Here is an 18,139-nt window from a genome sequence, read left to right as displayed (position 1 = left end):
ACCCTCCTAAACAGGCAAAGAGAGGCTGCCTACAGAGAAAGATGAGGCTAAGGAGTGAACAGCAAATAGTGGGGAGGGGACTACTGTAGTGGTCCAGGTTAAGACTCTGCCTTCCAGTGCAAGGGACTCGGGTTTGATCCCTGGTGGGGGAACTAAGATACAGCATGCCACTGCCGGGCAATTAAGCTGAGTGCTGCAACTAGAGAGAAGCTTGCATGCCATGATGAAAGACTCGTGGAACTAAGATCCCACGTGCCTCAATGAAGGCAAGACTCCATGAACCCAATAAAATAAAATAAAAATTAATTACTTTTTAAAGTGGTGGAGAGAAGAGGGCGGGGAAGACAGATGGGGAGGCAGAACACTCATGACCTTGTTGTAAATTCCTGAAGTCAGACTTCCAGCTGTGTGACCCTCCCAAGATTTATGTTTTCCTTTTTCTAAAGTTGGGCCTCTTACAACAGAGGGAACTTTGACTGTTACTGAAATCACTCTTGTCTTGGTGGCTAACTTTTCTTAGGCAATTACCGTGTACCAACCAGGCTGAGAGCACATAGTCCATCTATACCATCTCATTTTTTAAAAAAGATACATTCTTTCTTTTGGCCACCTGACTTGTGGGATCTTAGTTCCCCAACCAAGGACTGAACCCTGGTTGCTGGCAGTGAAAAGTGCAGAGTTCCAACCACTGGACCATACCATCTCATTCAATCCTCACCACAGAGGGCAGTTGTAGATACCGTTTCAAGTTCACAGATGGGAAAACTGAGGTTCTGAGGGACCAGCAAGTTGCTGGTGCTCTCCCTGTAGACCCTGGTGATGTCTCCTGAGCCCAGGTTTGCTGACACATAGCCTCTTAGTCCCCTTGCCAACAAACACTTGGCACTGGCTGTTTGCCTCTATCAGGATGCAGTCACTGGCCACTGCAGCCCCAACCTTCATCACACCCTGAAAGGATTTCAGAGCGGAGATCAGGAATGAGGCTCTCTGCTCTGGGAAAATCCTGGCAGAACAAGCCTTCAGAAGATATTCTCAGGAGAAGATTTTATGAGCCTCGTGTCTAGAAAAGCACTAAAATCATGAAGGGGGACATCTGCTCCTGACCAGCAGCAAACCTTCACCAAAGAGTGTGCTTGACTGCACACTGCCCCCTTCACTAAAATCGTGCGTAATACTGACCACCGCCCCCCCCCACCCCCCCCCCCCACCCCCCATTTTCGGAGCAGTTCCTCAGAGCTCTCTGAAATGTCACCTTGCAGGCTATAGTCCTCATTTTGCCCACAATAAAACTTAACTCACAACTCTCTCACGGAGCATTTTAAAAATCAATACCCTTATCCAGCTGATGGATAAACATCCAAGACCAGGGAACCTGAGTCCTGGCGCTTGAAAATGCGGCCTTGTGCGCTATCCTGGCAGAGTCTAAGTTAAAGAACGGGCGCACGTGGGCGGGGTGGGGCGGGAAGAAGAGCCTCCTTACAGTCCAGTCCAGTCTCCCAGCTTGTGTGCAGGCGCTCGCGGAGCCGGAGGTGTCTGGCTGCGGGCGCGGGCCCTCAGTGGCCAGCTCGCCAGCGCTTTCACGCGGCTCTCAGAACCCAAGCCCTGCGAGGCGCGGAGCCGGCGAGCCTGGCTCCCGAGGGTCGGAGGACCCAGTCCCCGCCGCGCTTTCCACTTTCTGTTTCTTTCCGGAGCTTCCTTCAACTTTGTATTCGGAGTCCCGGAGTTGGCAGGCCTTTGCCAGCGAAGCGGGCGACCTGGGCCGGGCGGCGGGGGCGCGCCCAAGGTGGGCGGTGGGCGGCAGGCGGCCCGGGGCGGGGACTGGAGGGCGGCTGGCCGGGTCGGTCCTCCCCTCGGCCTCCTGCGCGCGCCCCGCGGCTGGTGCCCGGCACATGGAGGCGGCCGAGGAGCTTACACCCGGGCCGGGAGGCCGGGCGCTCAGCCCGGAGCGCCGCGCCCCGCGTTGTCTGCCGCTGGCCGACCTCCGGCGGGAGCTGCGGGCGCTCCTGTTCCTGGCGGGCCCCGCGGTGAGTAGGGGGCCTCACCGGGGTCTGGTACCGGGGGCGGGGGCCCCGGGGCGCAGAGCTAGCGGGAGGCGGCGGGCGGCCGCGCGCGGTGCCACGGTCCTGGGAGCCTGGAGGCGGGCAGGTCCCGGCGCCTCCGCGTGCGCCCGGGCCGCACTGGCCGCCCTGCGCGGCTGGCCCGCTAGGGCGCGGGACCGGCCGCGTCCAGTCTCCCGCTCTGGAGCCTTCTCTGGATGAGGCCTCCCGAGGAGCAGGCAGAAGCCACCAGAACCGCAAAACACTGCGGAGAACGCCGAAAACTAGCCGTCGATTCTGGCCGTGAACGCGCGTCTCTGGAGTAACTCCAGGCGGGGAGCGGTGTCTCTTAAACCCACATCTTCAGGACGATTTCTTCGGAATTGCTTAAACCACCTCTGCCCAAGGAAACTAGCGGCATCCTGCCCCACACACCCTCCCCCAATTCTTGTGTTCAAAACGTTTTTGATGTGGTTCTCTTTGGGGCTGAGGGTTTTTTTTTTTCCTCTCTCCTTATCATTGTCAGTTTAGGACTCTGTGTTGTCTATTTAAAGGTAATTAGAATTTTGAAACCACAACACCCACAAAACAGAATCTCATCGTTGTTCTGCTGTCAGTTTGGGCGATTTTCAAATCAACAGGGTAGGGGAGCCCTTTCTTCAGACAAGAAGAACCTGGGATGGTTCTAAGGGGAGAATAAGCTTTTGGACTGGAGAAGGGACTGGCTCCCCACTCCAGTATTCTTGCCTGGAGAATCCCCATGGACAGAGGAGTCTGGTGGGCTCCATCGGGTCACAAAGAGTCAGACACAACTGAGCGACTAACACAGAAGCTTTTGGGTGCGGGGGTGATGAGACATTCTGCACCTACAGAGGCTGAGGCAGACAGGAGTGACCCGATGGTGACCCCACTGTTTGTGGGATCCTGGGATGCCTGTTGTGTTGTACCTGGTGGCATGGATGAGGTTGGGAGAAAGCCATGGCTTGAAAATCCATGTAGTGGGGAGCTGTTCGCAGCCAGAGGGAAAAGAACACCTGGTTAGGAATCTTACTTGTGGGTCCAGTTCTCTGCTTTGATCTCAGAAGGGGGGTTAGGAAACGGCTACATGAACCTGAGTCGGCTGGTAACCTCTTCCGGCTTCTGCTTATCCATCCATAAAATGCGGATAATAATACCATGCTTGGCCCAACATTATCTCACAGATCACTGTGAGAAAGATCTCTGTAAGGCTTCCCAGGTGGCTCAGCAGTAAAGAATCTGCCTGCCAATGGAGGAGACGCGGGTTCGATCCCTGGGTTAGGAAGATTCCCTGGAGGGGGAAATAGCAACCCACTCGTTTTCTTGCCTGGGAAATCCCATGGACAGAGGAGCCTGGGTCCATGAGGTCACAGAGTCAGACAAGACTTGAGCAACTAAACACGCAAAGCTGCTATTGCTCTGCTAAGTCGCTTCAGTTGTGTCCGACTTGCGACCCCATGGACCCCGCCAGGCTCCTCTGTCCACGGGATTTCCCAGGCAAGAACACTGGAGTGGGTTGCCATTTCCTTCCCCAGGGGATCTTCCTGACCAGGGATAAAAACCTTATCCCTTATGTCTCCTACATTGGCAGGTGAGTTCTTTACCTGAGTTCTAACACCACCTGGGAAGCCCCCTGAAAATGAATAACTAAACAAGGTAGCCTCTGAGATGCAGCACTCCCAGGGCAGGCCCCTGTCTCTGCTGGCCCCCAGAGTCACCCGGTCCCCTTGATGGACCTGTTGGCCTGCAGGGATGGTGAGCACAGGGCTGACATGCCAGCCCCCCACCCTTTCTCTCCGTACACCTGTGTGTGTGCCTGTGACGATGTTAATTATACATGTAATCTATGTTCCTTGTAGAAAAAACAGAAAACTGAGACGAATGAAAGGAAAAATCTCTGAAATGATCTGAGATCATCAGAGAGTTGGGAAATGTTCCTTGCAGCCATTTATGGGGCTGTTTCTGTCTGACTGCTTTATGCAGTCGGGTCGTAGAGTTCTGGCACCTGTTTAATTGTAATGGGTTGTATATGGGCCCCTCTTGGTCCCTCTCTGTCTATTCCCCTCTGCTCTGGGTTTTCTGTTTCCTGGGGGCACGAGGGAGGGGAGAGGTGCCCCTCATTGCCTGCTCAGGGTCCCCCTCTTTGCCTTCTGAGGCTCCACCATCCATTAGGTAGGACCCTGGTCTGGGGCTCCTCTCTCTGATTTTCTGTCTCCTGTTCACCTTGTCCCTCCCAGGCCTCTCATATCAACACTGACCCACGAGGATCCAATGTAGGAATCAGGTTGAGGGACTAGGACTTACCACGCCCGCAGTGAGCTTTAAATGAGGGCTATAAAGAGAGAATAATGCAGAATAGAAAGGCAAGTGTGTGAGATGAGCCATGCACATCTGAAGAGAGGCTGGGCCACATTTTCCTTAAAAGATTTAGGTAAACTGTGCATTTGTTGGGGCGGGAAGGCAATTGTTGAAGTTACCTGGCCTCAGGTGTTTCAGCTGAGCTTTCTCCTCGTGGTTAAGTTTCTCTTCACCAGACTGAACTGTCAGTCCTGAAGAATAATCTCAAAGAGGGATTTCGTGCTCCTCAGGGACACAGGCTGTGCAGTGCATTGGTGAGGATAGAAAAGAGTTGGGGTAGCCAGGCCCAGACAGAGGGCAGTGGTTTCCATCTCCATGGAAACAAGCTCACCCAGGAGAGAGTTGAGAGGGTCTAGGGCTGCAGGGCGAAGACTAATGACAATGCCCTCCAAGCAGAAGGGCATCTGAGAGACTGGCTTCCTGCCCACAAACCTGCAGGCTAATCTCTGACTGTTACCCTGTAGGTAGGGAACAAGAAGCCGGGAGTGTTCAGTGACCTTATGTAAGATGTTGCAGGAGCAGATTTGCTGGAGGCAGAAGATAACCTTGGCTGAAGGTGGGAGCTCCTTGGCAGTCCAGTGGTTAGGACTCTGAGCTTTCACTGCCAAGGGCCCAGTTTCAGTCCCTGGCCAGGGAACTAAGATCCCACAAATCCAACTGCCCCCTGCCCTCACCTTTTCCCAGCCCCAGCCATCCCTCACACCCCACCCCCTCCTGCCTGGAACATTCTCCCAGATAGACAGGCCCGCTTCACTTGCCTACTCACCAACCAGGTTTCGGCAGAAACTTCTGTGACTCCTGGGCTCCTGTGTTATCTGCAGTGCCTGTCTTGTGTGATCCGCTGTGTTGCTCCGTGTTGAACATCTTTCCCTGTAATGCCCTGGATTCCCTGGGGTGGGGCTGGAGCCATGGTGTTCACCTTACTCAGATCCATGCTCCCGTGCTTGGCCTGTACTCTGTGCTCCAAAGGAGTGGACGAGAATCGACCTTCTGAGAGTCAGGTGATTGGGTCCTGACTGCACTTCTGACCTGGCTGCATGACTGGGGGCTGGGTATCCAGCCCGCCCCCCTGCCTGCACTTACCTCGGGTATGTGCACCCAGTGACCTGGCATCCTGCCAGGCTGACCTTTGCTGCTGATGCTGACCTTCCTGGCATCCCTGGACGAGGTGAGGATGGACCCTCGGGGACTGGGCAGGCTCACACCTGCTGTCCTGCTGGCATCCGGCCCCAGGGGGCACTCTCCCAAAGCCTCCTGGCCAGAAAACCAGGGTCTCCATGACAGGAGGCAGAGACATGCACAGACAGCCCAGCCATCTCTCTTGTCCACTTAGCCCTGTCTGGACCCCAGGCAGGAGTCCTTGAGGTGCTGGGGGAACAACCTGTGGGCCCAGCAGCAAGCCCCTGTAGGTTCTCTAGACCTGGTCCTTGACGGCCCCCTCTTGATTGAATGAGTGTAGCGGGCGGCGGGGGGGCGGGGGATGTATGCTGAAAGACAGATCCCTCAGCCCCATGGACATCGGGACTCTATTGCTTTAAGTGGGACTAGGCATGGGTCTTCTGACCAATACCCTCAGGTGATCTCAGGTGTGTGGTTAGCAAACATGAACTCTGGAGCCAGGACCCCCGCCGTCCCGGAGGCTGGGGCATGGGAAGTCTCGCCATTCAAGGACTGCACCACTGGGCTGACCCACCTTCAACCCAACAGTTGAGTGGATTAGCCCTGCAGTAAACGTGGGTTTGATTCCTGGGTCAGGAAGATCCCCTAGAGGAGGAAATGGCAATGCATACCAGTATTCTTGCCTGGGAAATCCCATGGACAGAGGAGCCTGGCAGGCTACAGCCTATAGGGTCGCAAAGAGTCAGACACGACTGAGCACACACACACACACATGCACTCATGGATTAGCTCAGCTAGATTTCCCAGCCTCTGCTCTGAGAGGGTCAACTGATCCCACCCGTGCACTGGGCATTCACCCTAAGAAAATGTCTGGCCCCACCCAAGTAAGAAAGACATTCTGTGCAGTGCGATTTGTATCAGCAAAACCTGGGAAGCAGCCCAGAGACCTGACCATGGAGGAGACGAGTGCATTTTCCTGTGAAGCCACAGAAACAGCTTACATGTGGCCTGTAGAGGTACTGGACACTGTGTTCTGGAAATATTGAAGTCCCATGGAAAAGGGGAAAACAGATCTATGACTATAGTTTGCAACAGTTTATGACAGTTCAGTTCAGTTCAGTTGCTCAGTCGTGTCCAACTCTTTGCAACCCCATGGACTGCATGGACTGCACCAGGCTTCCCTGTCCATCACCAACTCCCAGAACTTACTCAAACTCATGTCCATTGTTGAGTCGGTGATGCCATCCAACCATCTCATCCTCTATCGCCTTCTTCTCCTCCTGCCTTCAGTCTTGCCCAGCATCAGGGTCTTTTCAAATGAGTCAGTTCTTTCCATCAGGTGGCCAAAAGATTGGAGTGTCAGCTTCAGCATTAGTCCTTCCAATGAATATTCAGGACTGATTTCCTTTAGGATGGACTGGTTTGATCTCCTTGCTGTCCAAGGGACTCTGAAGAGTCTTCTCCAACACCACAGTTCAAAAGCATCAGTTCTTCGGCACTCAGCTTTCTTTATGGTCCAACTCTCACATCCATACATGACTACTGGAAAAACCATAGCTTTGACTAGATAGACCTTTGTTGGCAAAGTAATGTCTCAGCTTTTTAATATGCTGTCTAGGTTGGTCATAGCTTTTCTTCCAAGGAGCAAGTGTCTTTTAATTTCATGGCTGCAGTCACCATCTGTAGGGATTTTGGAGCCCCCCAAAATAAAGTTTCTCACTGTTTCCATTGTTTCCCCATCTATTTGCCATGAAGTGGTGGGACCAGATGCCATGATCTTAGTTTTCTGAATGTTGAGTTTTAACCCTACTTTTTCACTCTCCTCCTTCACTTTCATCAAGAGGCTCTTCAATTCCTCTTTGCTTTCTGCCATAAGGGTGGTGTCATCTGCGTATCTGAGGTCATTGATATTTCTCCGGGCAATATTGATTCCAGCTTGTGCTTCATCCAGTCCAGCATTTCTCATGATGTACTCTGCATATAAGTTAAATAAGCAAGGTGACTGTATGCAGCCTTGACGTACTCCTTTTCTGATTTGGAACCAGTCCATGGTTCCATGTCCGGTTCTAACTGTTGGTTCTTGACCTACATACAGATTTCTCAGGAGGCAGGTAAGGTGGTCTAGTATTCCCATCTCTTGAAGAATTTTCCACAGTTTGTGGTGATCCACACAGTCAAAGGCTTTGGCGTAGTCAATAAAGCAGATGTAGTTTATGCACAAAAAGACTTAAAAAAACACTGAAAAGATTGATAGTGATGCTGAATTTACCCAAATAAGGGCCCTGTGACCTTTAAAGTTAATATAAATCCACAATCAAAGAGACACCAACTCTATGAATGAAACCACAGAATATCTGTAGGGTGGGGACAGCACTTAGTCGTGGCCAGTTCCTGGGAACAGGCCTATGGGGGCCCCTCGTTCTGACTTTAGGGTCTATAGAATTGCGCTTTTCATACCAACATTTTTCAAAATTTCTATTTATTTATTTTTGGCTGTGCCGGGTCTTCATTGCTATGTGGGCTTTTCTCTAGTTGCAGTGCTGAGTGGGGGCTTCTTTCTAGTTGCGGTGCACAACTTTGGTCTCTGCGGTGGGGGAAGCAGGAACTGGGTCGAGGTTTGGAGTTCGATGTGGAGGTGTATGCACCGTCGCCCCTGCACATGCCTGCACACACACGCACACTCGTGCACACATGGCTAAGAGCAGGCCTCTCATGGTCTGTCGATCTGGGTCCACCTGCGGAGATGCACCTGTCTGTCCCCCGGTGCAGGGAGGGAAAGCAGGTGGTCACCTATACCGTCACCAGCAGGGCCAGGTCCGATGCCCACGTGGCGATCTTGGGTGGTTGTGGCGCTGGCCGATGGCAGTGTGGGTTGACAGAGGTGAGGACTAGGGTCACTGGGAGCCTCACCTGAGCTCACCGGAGGAGACTTCACCCTCGAAGGACTGAACGGCAGCAGTGCTGGCTGGTCCTGCACAAGCTCCCTGAGCCCCAGTCGTGCACTTTGAGAGGGGCGTGTGGGGCTGACACGCGTCTTCAGGCACTGATTCCATCTCCCCTCTCGGACCACAGGGGATCCCGTGAGAGACGGGCTTTCCGGGAAGTCCTGCACCTCCTGGGTCTGGCAGGTCACAGAAGGTGGTTTTTAATTAACCTGAGGAGTTAAGTCAGTGTCCAGAGGTGAGGCAGGAAGTTCTGGAATGGTGAGGGAGAACGAGTCCGTGTTCCCCAAGCTGCATTTGCCCTCATATTGGAGGCTTTGTGGAATCTGAGATGCTTGGCAGACTAGTAATGATTCGCCCCAACATTCCAGACCCCACTGGCCTTCCACTGAGGTAGTCTCAGGTCAGCCTCAGGAGTTCCTCTCTGTGGACTGTTCTGCTGGCTGTTGAAAGCTCTTCTCTTCAGCCCTCAGGAGGAATCTGAAATAACAACGGGATCATCCCAGGAGGCAGCCTCTAAAAATTTCAGGGAAAATAGGCATGCAGTCTACGGTATGAGAATCTACAATGAAAAATAAATTTTAAAAGTTGGAAGTTCTCAGAAACAGGATACTAGTGGTAGGAGATGAACTTGCGTATTTTTCAAGAAGTCCACCCGAGGCTGCTCGTAGCCTGTGAGAGCTGGCGGAGGCTCCGTGCAAGCCAGACCTCCTTACCTCTGGTCCGAGCCCACCCTGGGAGGGTGGGGTCACCTGGGAGGCCCACCCCTTCCTTCCACTGCCATGTCGGGCCTGGCCTGCAGCTTCGTGTTTTCTGTCTCTTCCCAGTTCCTGGCCCAGTTGATGGTGTTCCTCATTGGTTTTGTGAGCTCTGTGTTCTGCGGGCACCTGGGGAAGCTGGAGCTGGACGCCGTCACACTGGCAATTGCTGTACGTACGGGGCTCGCCAGCTCAGAGCTGGGAAGCCATCTGTGTGTTCATTTCCTCCTCCGGCTCTTACAGATGATCAGAGTGTAGGGTTTTCAGGGAAGACACATACGTGTCTGAATCTCTCACTGTTGGAGTCCACTGATCTGAAAGGGGTTTCACTGGACTAATCCCCAGGTGTGGGCAGGGCTGTGACCATGTTTCCATCCTTAGTCTACCTCTCCTTCCCCAGGGAACCGCCCTGGTTATGTGTTTCCTCAGGCGCCAGGCTCCGGGTGGGATGTCTTTGGAGGGCCCAAATTCTGTCTGCCACGTCAGCTAGCTTCCCATCCCTGGAGCCCTGGCTCCCACCCTGACCCCACATCTGGGAGAAGGGAATTGTTCACCAGTAGAAACCCTCACGCCTCCCCCAGCCCTTGATTTGTCTCTTCTTCCGAGATGCCAGAATATGAAAACCTGGGTGCCTGGGTCCAAACCTGAAATCGGGAGGAGGGGCTTCCCTGGTAGTCCAGTGGTTAAGAATCTGCCTTTCAGTGCAGGGGACATGGGCTGGATCCCTGGTGGAGATCCCTTGTTGCTCCACAACAAAGACCCAGCTCAGCCTACCCCCCAAATAATAATAAAACTTTAAAAAAATTTAAATAATAAAAATTTTAAAAATCAGGAGGAACCAGTCCTCTCTGTACCCCAGATGTGAGCCCCACAACCACAGAGAGGTGTTGCCCTCAGCCATGGTTGCTGGCCTGGGGGCCTTGCTGGCCTGTTCATTTGGGCCAGCAGATGTTTCGCTGAAGTTCTTGCCGCAGGTGTGTCCTCTGAAAGGCACACATCAGCCTCCTGCACCTGGTCCCTCGGGCATTTGAACTTGCCACCTCTGAGCCTGCAAGGTGCTCTGAACCATCCCCAGGGCCTCGTGGATTGCTTTGTTTTCAGGGAGGAGCATGGACAACCCCAGTTTAATTATCCTTTTTGGTCTCTGATGTTTGGATATTTGGGGAACTCCGCAAGCTTCCCGCAGATCCTTCTTGGCCACGGAAGTACAGGAAAACTGGTGCTTCCAGGCTGGGCCTGGTGGGGACTACTGTCCTCGGTGTCTCCTGCAGATTCGGGGGGTAGCAGGTGGAGGCAGGCAGGGCCTCAGATTTCCCTGGTTTGGGTGTGCTGTGGACGCTGGAAGGCCTCTGGCATGAGTCTTGGCTCTGAGACTTGCTTGTGCTCTCGCAGAGTCCTTCAGGGGGTTGTGTGGGTCATCACTAGCAAGTGGGCTCACCCAGGACTGCTCTGTGCCATGCTGCAGGCCCCTTAAGAAGGGCTCATGGTCCTCAGAACCTGGGAAAAAGGTGCCCAAGACCTGGGGAGCAAATGCCTAAGAAAGAATAATGCAGTGTGGTCACCACAGCCTTGAATGTCCTTTCCTCCCAGCACTGTGTCTGTCCTTTAATTCAGGGCATGGGGAGGTCTGTACACAGGCTCCGGGTGGGGTGCTGAGGGCTCCAGGGCTCTCACAGGCAGACGGGGAACCTGCCCCCAGCTCCTCCCTGGTTTGTTCCCAGGTAGTCAACGTTACTGGTGTCTCGGTGGGGTTCGGCTTGTCTTCTGCTTGTGACACGCTTATCTCCCAGGTGAGTAGCAGCCCCGGGTCAGGTCACTCCCCCCCACCAGTTGGAGGGTGGAGGCCCCCAGGGCAAACCCTTGCCACATTTTTCAGCTCTCCTGCTGCCTCTAAAGTGTGGCCGCAGGTCTCTCTGGTCTGGGAAGTGGTGTTTTTCTCCATGGCTGCTGCTACATCTTGACAGATAGGGGATGTTTTGAAAAAGTCCCTTTTATCACTTCCAACATTGTGGAGCTTGGTATGTCCAAGGGTCCTCAAACATGCATGTGTGTCAGAGTCACTTGGGGGCCCCCCACCAGCCATAAGCCTGAAGAACCAGGTCTCGGGGGTCGGGTGGGGAGTGTCCTGACTGGTTGTGTATGCTGGTTCCAATTTCAAGCTGCCCAAGATGTCATTGAGCTGGCTGGGGAGGGATGTGCATGGTGGGTTTTGTAAGCAATGGGAGCTGGCTCCAGTGCCTCCCCCATCCCCAAGTTTCTGCATCAGTAGGTCTGGGGAGGGGGAGGCCCAGGACATCATATTTCTAATAGGTTTCCAGGTGAGGCCACCCTGACTGCACATTAGGATTACATGGACATGGGGAGATTTTACAAATTATTGGTGTCTGGGACCTACTCTGGACCAGTTAAGTCCAGACTTATCTTTATCAAGCCCCTGTCATCAATGATTTAATAATGTTCCCCAAATTCAACATCCATTTATGATAAAAACTCTTCAGAAAATAGGCACAGAAGGAACGTACCTCAACATAATAAAGACCATACAGAAAAAGACCCTGGTTCTGGGAAAGACTGAAGTCAAGAGAAGGGGGCAGCAGAGGATGAGATGGTTAGATAACAGCACTGACTCAATGCTATGAGCTTGCACAAACTCCGGGAGATGGTGAAGGACAGGAAGGCCTGGTGTGCTGCAGTCCATGGGGTTGCAAAGAGTCAGACATGACCGAGTGACCAAACAACAATGATAAGGTCACAGCTAACAAACTCAATGGTGAAAAGCTGAAAGCTTTTCCTCTAAGATCAGGAATCAGACAAGGATGCCCTCTTGCTCCACTTTTATTCAACATAGTATTGGAAGTCCCAGCCATAGCAATCAGAAAAGAAAAAGAAATACAAGAAGTCCCAATTGGAAAGGAAGAAGTAAAACTGTCACTGTTTACAGATGACATGATGCTATACATAGAAAATCCTAAAGACACCACCAGAAAATACCTGGAGCTCACCAATGAATTTGGTAAAGTCCTAGGACACAAAATTAATATGCAGAAACCTGTTGTGTTTCTATACCCTAACAATGAAATATCAGAGAAATATTCCTTAGGTGATTCTGATGAGCAGCCGAGTTTGAGAACCACTGATACCTAAAATGTAGCAGTCTCTGGGGCCATCTGTCTCTTTATGAGGTGTGATTGGAGGCCTCTGGGGGACAGTGAGGGTGCCATTTCTGTGTTAATGCATTGGTTTTGACTGTGCACGCAGACGTTTGGGAGCCAGAACAAGAAGCACGTGGGCGTCATCCTGCAGCGGAGCGTGCTGGTGCTGCTGCTCTGCTGTCTGCCCTGCTGGGCACTCTTCCTCAACACCCAGCTCATCCTGCTGCTCTGCAGGCAGGACCCGGCCGTGTCCAGGTGAGATGGGCCACCCCCTGGCAGGATGGTGCCAGGCAGGTTCAGCCTCTGGGGGTTCCCAAGGCCAGGGACCAGGCCATGCGCCAGGAGCGGGTTAAGCTGTCCTCAGCTGATTCCCCATACTTGGCCCATGGGATAACATACCAAGTCCTCATTTGGGTAACTTTCAGATAAATAGTTTTGGGTGAAATATGATCTGCAAACACCCTCTACGTGAAATGGTGGTTCATGGTATTAGTTCTCGGTTTTGTGATTCTTGGCCCTGGTTGATATTAAAATCACCTGAATGCTTTTAAAGCCCACCGCTGGGGAATTCCCTGGTGGTGCAGCAGTTAGGACTCTGTGCTTTCACTGCCAAGGGCCCAGGTTCGATTCCTGGTTGGGGAACTAAGATCCTGAAAGCTGCATGGTGTGGCAGAAAAAAAGAACCACCTCCCCCCACCTGGTCCCCTCCTCCAGCATTTTGTTCTTTTCATTTGTTTGTTAAAATATTTATTTATTTGGCTGCATACGAGATCTTTGATCTTGGTTGCCACCTGTGGGATCTTTAGTTGCAGGATCTTGTTCCCTGACCAGGGATTGAACCCAGGCCCCCTGCATTGGGAACACAGGGTCTTAGCCACTGGATCACCAGGGAAGTCCCTAGCATTCTGGTTTAATTGGCCTGGGGTGCAGCCTGAGTGTCCACGTCTTTCAAAGCTCCCTTAGATGATTCTAAAATGTGACGCCAGGTTTGAGAGCCGCTGGTTTAGTTGATAAAGACCTTTTATGACTTTCTGCTCAACCAGTGGCTCTGAACCCAGGGGATGTTTGGAATGTTAGAAGACGTTTCTGGACATCAGAACTGGTATGGGGATGTCACTGCTGGTAGAAACCAGAGATGCTCCAGAACATCTTGGGATGCACAGGACTGCCTCCACGGCAAGAATTACCCAGCCAGGGTGCCCAGTTTGAACCCCCTGTCCTGGACCTGGAGAGACTTGGGAGAACCAAAAACGGTCACTCGGGTCATAGGATGACACACTCTGTGTAGATTCTGACAGTGCTCCAGCAGCTTCAGCCTGTATGTTTAGGAAGAGCCAGGCATGTGAAAGGCAGTGTTGCTGTGTCCTGCCTACCTTCCCCTGGAAACAGAGCACTCTGTCACTTTTTTCCTCTTCCTTGCACAGGCTTACCCAGACCTACGTCATGATCTTCATTCCAGCTCTTCCTGTAAGTGTCCACGGGGTAAGGGGGTCCCTCCTTGAGGTTCATGGGTAAAAAGGCAGTGGAGATGCCTTGAGCTAAGGGATCTGGTTCAGCCCTGCGATGATGCCCACATGAGGAGTTGGCTCCTTCAAGGAAGCGTGGTTTTCATCACACTCGGGAAAGACACAAACCTTTGTCTCTCGAGAAACACCAGGGTCAAGAGGGCTGCAGAGGCCGGGATCCCCGCTCCTACAGCAGAAGGGGCCTCTGCTCACCCACGGGGAGGAGCTCAGACTTCTTCTGTAGACGGTGAATCCTTGCCACCACGGACCCCCAGGGACCTCGCCCGGAACTTTGAGGCTCTTGCTTGCTGAGCCTGAGGCACAGAAACCACGTGTGTGTCAGTGTTCAGGGGGCCCTTCCTGGTTGATGAACAAGCACAGCTATTTCATTCAGTTAAACACGCGGCCAGACTAGTCTGCTGAGCTGCTGTAACAAAATATCACAGGCTTAGACAACAGAAACCCATTTCTCACAGTCTCGGGGGCTGGCAGGTCCAAGGTCAAGGTGTCGGGGCTGGTTTCCTCTGAGGCCTCTCTCCTTGGCATGGAGACTCACCCCCAGTGTCGCTTGTCTGCCCAGAAGGACACAAGTCCTGCTGGATCAGGCCCCCTGCTGCAGTGGCCTCATTTAAACTTAATTGACTTTGGGCTTCCCTGGTGGCTCAGATAGTAAACAATCTGCCTCCAATGCAGATTGGAGTATCAAACCCAGGTTCGATCCCTGGGTTGGGATGATCCCCTGGAGAAGGAGATGGCAACCCACTCCAGTATTCTTGCCTGGAGAATTCCATGGACAGAGGAGCCTGGCAGGCTGCAGTCCATGGGGTCTCAAAGAGTCAGAAACGACAAACATTTTCACTTTTAAAGACTTTATCGAATATGGTCACATTGGGCATGCGGGTTTCAGCATATGAACTCGGAGGGGATGTAATTCAGACCTCAGAAGCAGTCATTTGCTCTCATAATTGGCATTGTGGTCTTTATTTTTCCTTTTAAACTGAATATTCTTTTCTAAGATTTTTTTTTTTTTTTTTTGATGTGGACCATTTATTTAACATCTTTATTGAATTTGTTACAGTATTGCTTGTGTTTTATGTTTTGGGTGTTTTTTTTTTTTTTTTGGCCCTGAGACATGTGGGATTGTAGCACTCCAACTAGGGACCAAGCTGGCACGTGTGTGCTGGAAGGTGAAGTCTTAACCACTGGACTACCAGGGAAGCCCCTGAACTGAATATTCTTGAATTTTTTCCACCAAATAGGACTGCAGCCTAATCTATAGAGGGGGGCGCCCACCCAGAGTTTGCAGGGGCCTCCTGCACAGCCCAGTGCCCCCAGGAGAGTCCCAACCAAGCACCCAAGGAAAACGCTCCTCCAGCCCCACCCGGGGGTGCTTGGATCATGTTCGCCCATAAGAGAGATGTCCGGACTTAGGGTTCCCGCCTTGCCCCCAAGCCTCCTGAGAGGGCCCCTGCCTGGACCTCCTCTGGGAGTGGAGGGCAGGCAGGCCGAGGTCCCAGCTCTCCAGTGTGAGGCCGGCCAGGGTGCTGACCTCTGTCCCCTGTTGTCTTGCAGGCGACCTTCCTTTACACGTTACAAGTGAAGTACCTGCTCAACCAGGTAACTTGACTCTCCTGTCCTGTGGGGGTGAGGGCATCTCTCCTTTCAGGGGTCAGGGAGACCGGGTGGAGAGGCTCGCCTATCCGGAGCCCCTGTGGGGCGTTTCCCCGAGGGGTGCACGCAGGGCTGAGGAGTCAAGGAGAGGACAGGTTGTTATTGGCACTGGAAGAGTCGGATCTGGTTCCCATTTGGAAATATTGTTATTGGCAGGGAGGATTCTTGGCCCTGTACTGTCGCCTGGGGGGGCAACCTTTCAGCTCCGGCCATCTGGGGGTGTGAAAGCACCCCCTTCCCCACCATGGAAAGTGCCTCATGTCATCAGGACTCTTGGTGGGTGACTAACAGCAATGGCCAGAGCCCGGCTCTATAGGTGTGGATTCATGTGTGGGACCGTCGACTTCCTTCCAGAAGGACCAGATAAATAGGGTGCCAGGTGGTGGTAGGGTACCAGCCCATGGGGGCAGGCTCTCCCGGGCTTGTGTGAAGGGGACAGGATGGTGGAGAAGGAAGCTTTCTAACTACTTAACATCCTTAAAGTTAAGCTGTTATCCTGGTAATGGAACAACAACGTTTCACATTTTTATAGTATCAGAATTGTATACTTGAAATGCCTGTAAAGAGGCAGAAACCAGCATGTGCCCTGGACTCTGGGCTGTCCCCTCATAGTTTGTTATCCCATTTCAGGGCCTTTGCCCTGACTCTCAGCCCCCCAACAAACATGGGGCTCCCGAGTGATTGAGTGAGGAGTGGGTATGAGGACCCCTCCCTGAAGGCCCTGAGGCAGGAGAGACGACCTGGAAGGAGTCCTGAGCCGAGGGGTCAGGAAGGTGACTCGAGTGGTGGAGGACCCGTGGGTTTCGCGAGGTGGGAAGGAGTCGGGGGGCGCAACCCAGACTGGGGGGAGGCGTGCAGTGGGAGCCTGGACATGGAAGGGGGTTGCCTAGGCTGACTAGATGCAGGAGAGAAGGAAAAGATGGCGCTGCCACCTATGGGACACATGAAGGACAGGTTACTGGGGTCACTAAAGGACGGAGGATGCAGAAAGGTGAGGGGCAGGCTCGTGGGGACACAGTGGGGGCTGTGCAACGGGCCAGGGCCTGGAGGCCTTAGCCTCAGGCCCTCCTCGGTGCCTCTGCTGTTTCTCCTCTCTTTTCCCTCAGTGGGATCCCACCCAGGCCCCCTCTGCCAGGTGGTCCCACAACCTCTACCTGAAATGCATATCAGGTCACCTGCCTCTCCTGCTGAAACAGACCAGGGCTCCCGGTGAACAGAGTGCTTGGCAAGGTCCTGGTCTGGCCTCTGAGCCCACGGCCATGAGCCCGCAGGACGCAGAGCAGCCAGGGGAGCGCAGGTCTCAGTGCACAGAGCTGGGGGAAAAGATCTGAAGGATGGTGTGGAGGGAGGGCGGAGCAGAGGAGCCGCAAGCAAGTGGCCAGCACCCGCCTGCCCTGCAGAGTGACCGAGCCCTCCCTCCCCAATTGCTGTGTCCAGAGATATTGTGCCTTCCATGGGAAATCCAGGCTGCTTTTTAAAATTAATTAATGAATGATGGCTGCACTGGGTCTTCATTGCTGCTCGAGGGCTTCCTCTAGTTTTGGGAAGGGGGCCCTAGCGCCCAGGCTCAGCAGCTGGGGTGCCTGGGCTCAGTTAGCCTGTGGCATGTGGGATCTTCCGAGACCAGGGATTGAACCTGTGTACCCTGCACTGGCAGGTGGATACTTAACCACTGGACCACCAGGGGAGTCCCGAGATGTTTGATTTATACTGTGTTTTCGAAGAACAGAATTTCTAACAGCCTGTGATTTTGGGCATGATGCTTTACAAGGAGGTAGCGCTTTTTAAAAATTGGGATATAGCTGATATACAATATTCTATAAGTTACAGACATACAATATAGTGATTCACAATTTTTAATTCCCAAGTATCGTTATTATAAAATATTGGCTACATTCCCTGTGTTGTGCAGTATGTCCTTGTAGATTATTTAACTCACACATATTAATAGTGGTTTCTACCTCCTAATTCCCTCCTCCTATATTGCCCCTCCCCCTTCTCTCTTCCCGCTGGTAACCACTGGTTTGGTTGTGAGTCTGTTTCTGTTTTGTTACATTCACTAGTCTGTTTTATTTTTTAAATTTCATACATAAGTGATAGTATACAGTATTTGTCTTTCTCTGCCTTAATTCACTGAGCATAATGCCTTCCACGTCCACCCATGTTGCTGCAAATGGCAAAATGTCATTCTTTTCCATGGCCGAGTCATCATCCATTGTATATACACACCACATCTTCTCTCTCTGCTCATCTGAAAGGTGACGTTGTACGGTGAGGTGACCCCTTGCGGTGGGCGGCCCCTTCCACTTGGGGGAAGCAGTGCTTCCTGACTTCGTCACAGCCGACTTTCTCTATGTCCGTTTTCTGTCCTAATGCTGCGAGGAGAGATGTCAACCCTGGTCCCACGTCACTTCACTCTCACGCCTTCAGTGGGTCAGAGATGTTGGGAGGCCTGGACCCGCTCGGGTCCGTCCCCCACCCCAGGGTCATAGCATCCCCTTAGGTCAGTCCCTGACCTTCAGCGTTGGTCCAGGTGTCTGCTGAAGGTGACGTGTTCACACTGCTCCTGTGCACAAGCCG

At 52.8% G+C, this 18,139-nt stretch overlaps 1 protein-coding gene across 1 annotated transcript in view; it reads left to right on the top strand.

Annotated features, from left to right (window-relative positions):
• The first annotated feature begins 1,889 nt into the window (after positions 1–1,889).
• Positions 1,890–18,139, top strand: part of SLC47A1 (solute carrier family 47 member 1) — a 28,326-nt gene continuing 12,076 nt past the window's right edge. Inside the window, exons 1-6 of the mRNA XM_061141092.1 lie at positions 1,890–2,024; positions 9,301–9,402; positions 10,953–11,021; positions 12,490–12,638; positions 13,808–13,850; positions 15,461–15,505. Coding sequence (XP_060997075.1) covers positions 1,890–2,024; positions 9,301–9,402; positions 10,953–11,021; positions 12,490–12,638; positions 13,808–13,850; positions 15,461–15,505 — 543 coding nt within the window. The remainder of the gene's footprint in view (positions 2,025–9,300; positions 9,403–10,952; positions 11,022–12,489; positions 12,639–13,807; positions 13,851–15,460; positions 15,506–18,139) is intronic.

The sequence above is a fragment of the Dama dama genome, chromosome 5 (genome assembly GCF_033118175.1).
Source record: "Dama dama isolate Ldn47 chromosome 5, ASM3311817v1, whole genome shotgun sequence".
In the NCBI taxonomy this organism is placed as follows: domain Eukaryota; kingdom Metazoa; phylum Chordata; class Mammalia; order Artiodactyla; family Cervidae; genus Dama; species Dama dama.
This window is presented reverse-complemented; position numbering and strand designations above follow the sequence as displayed.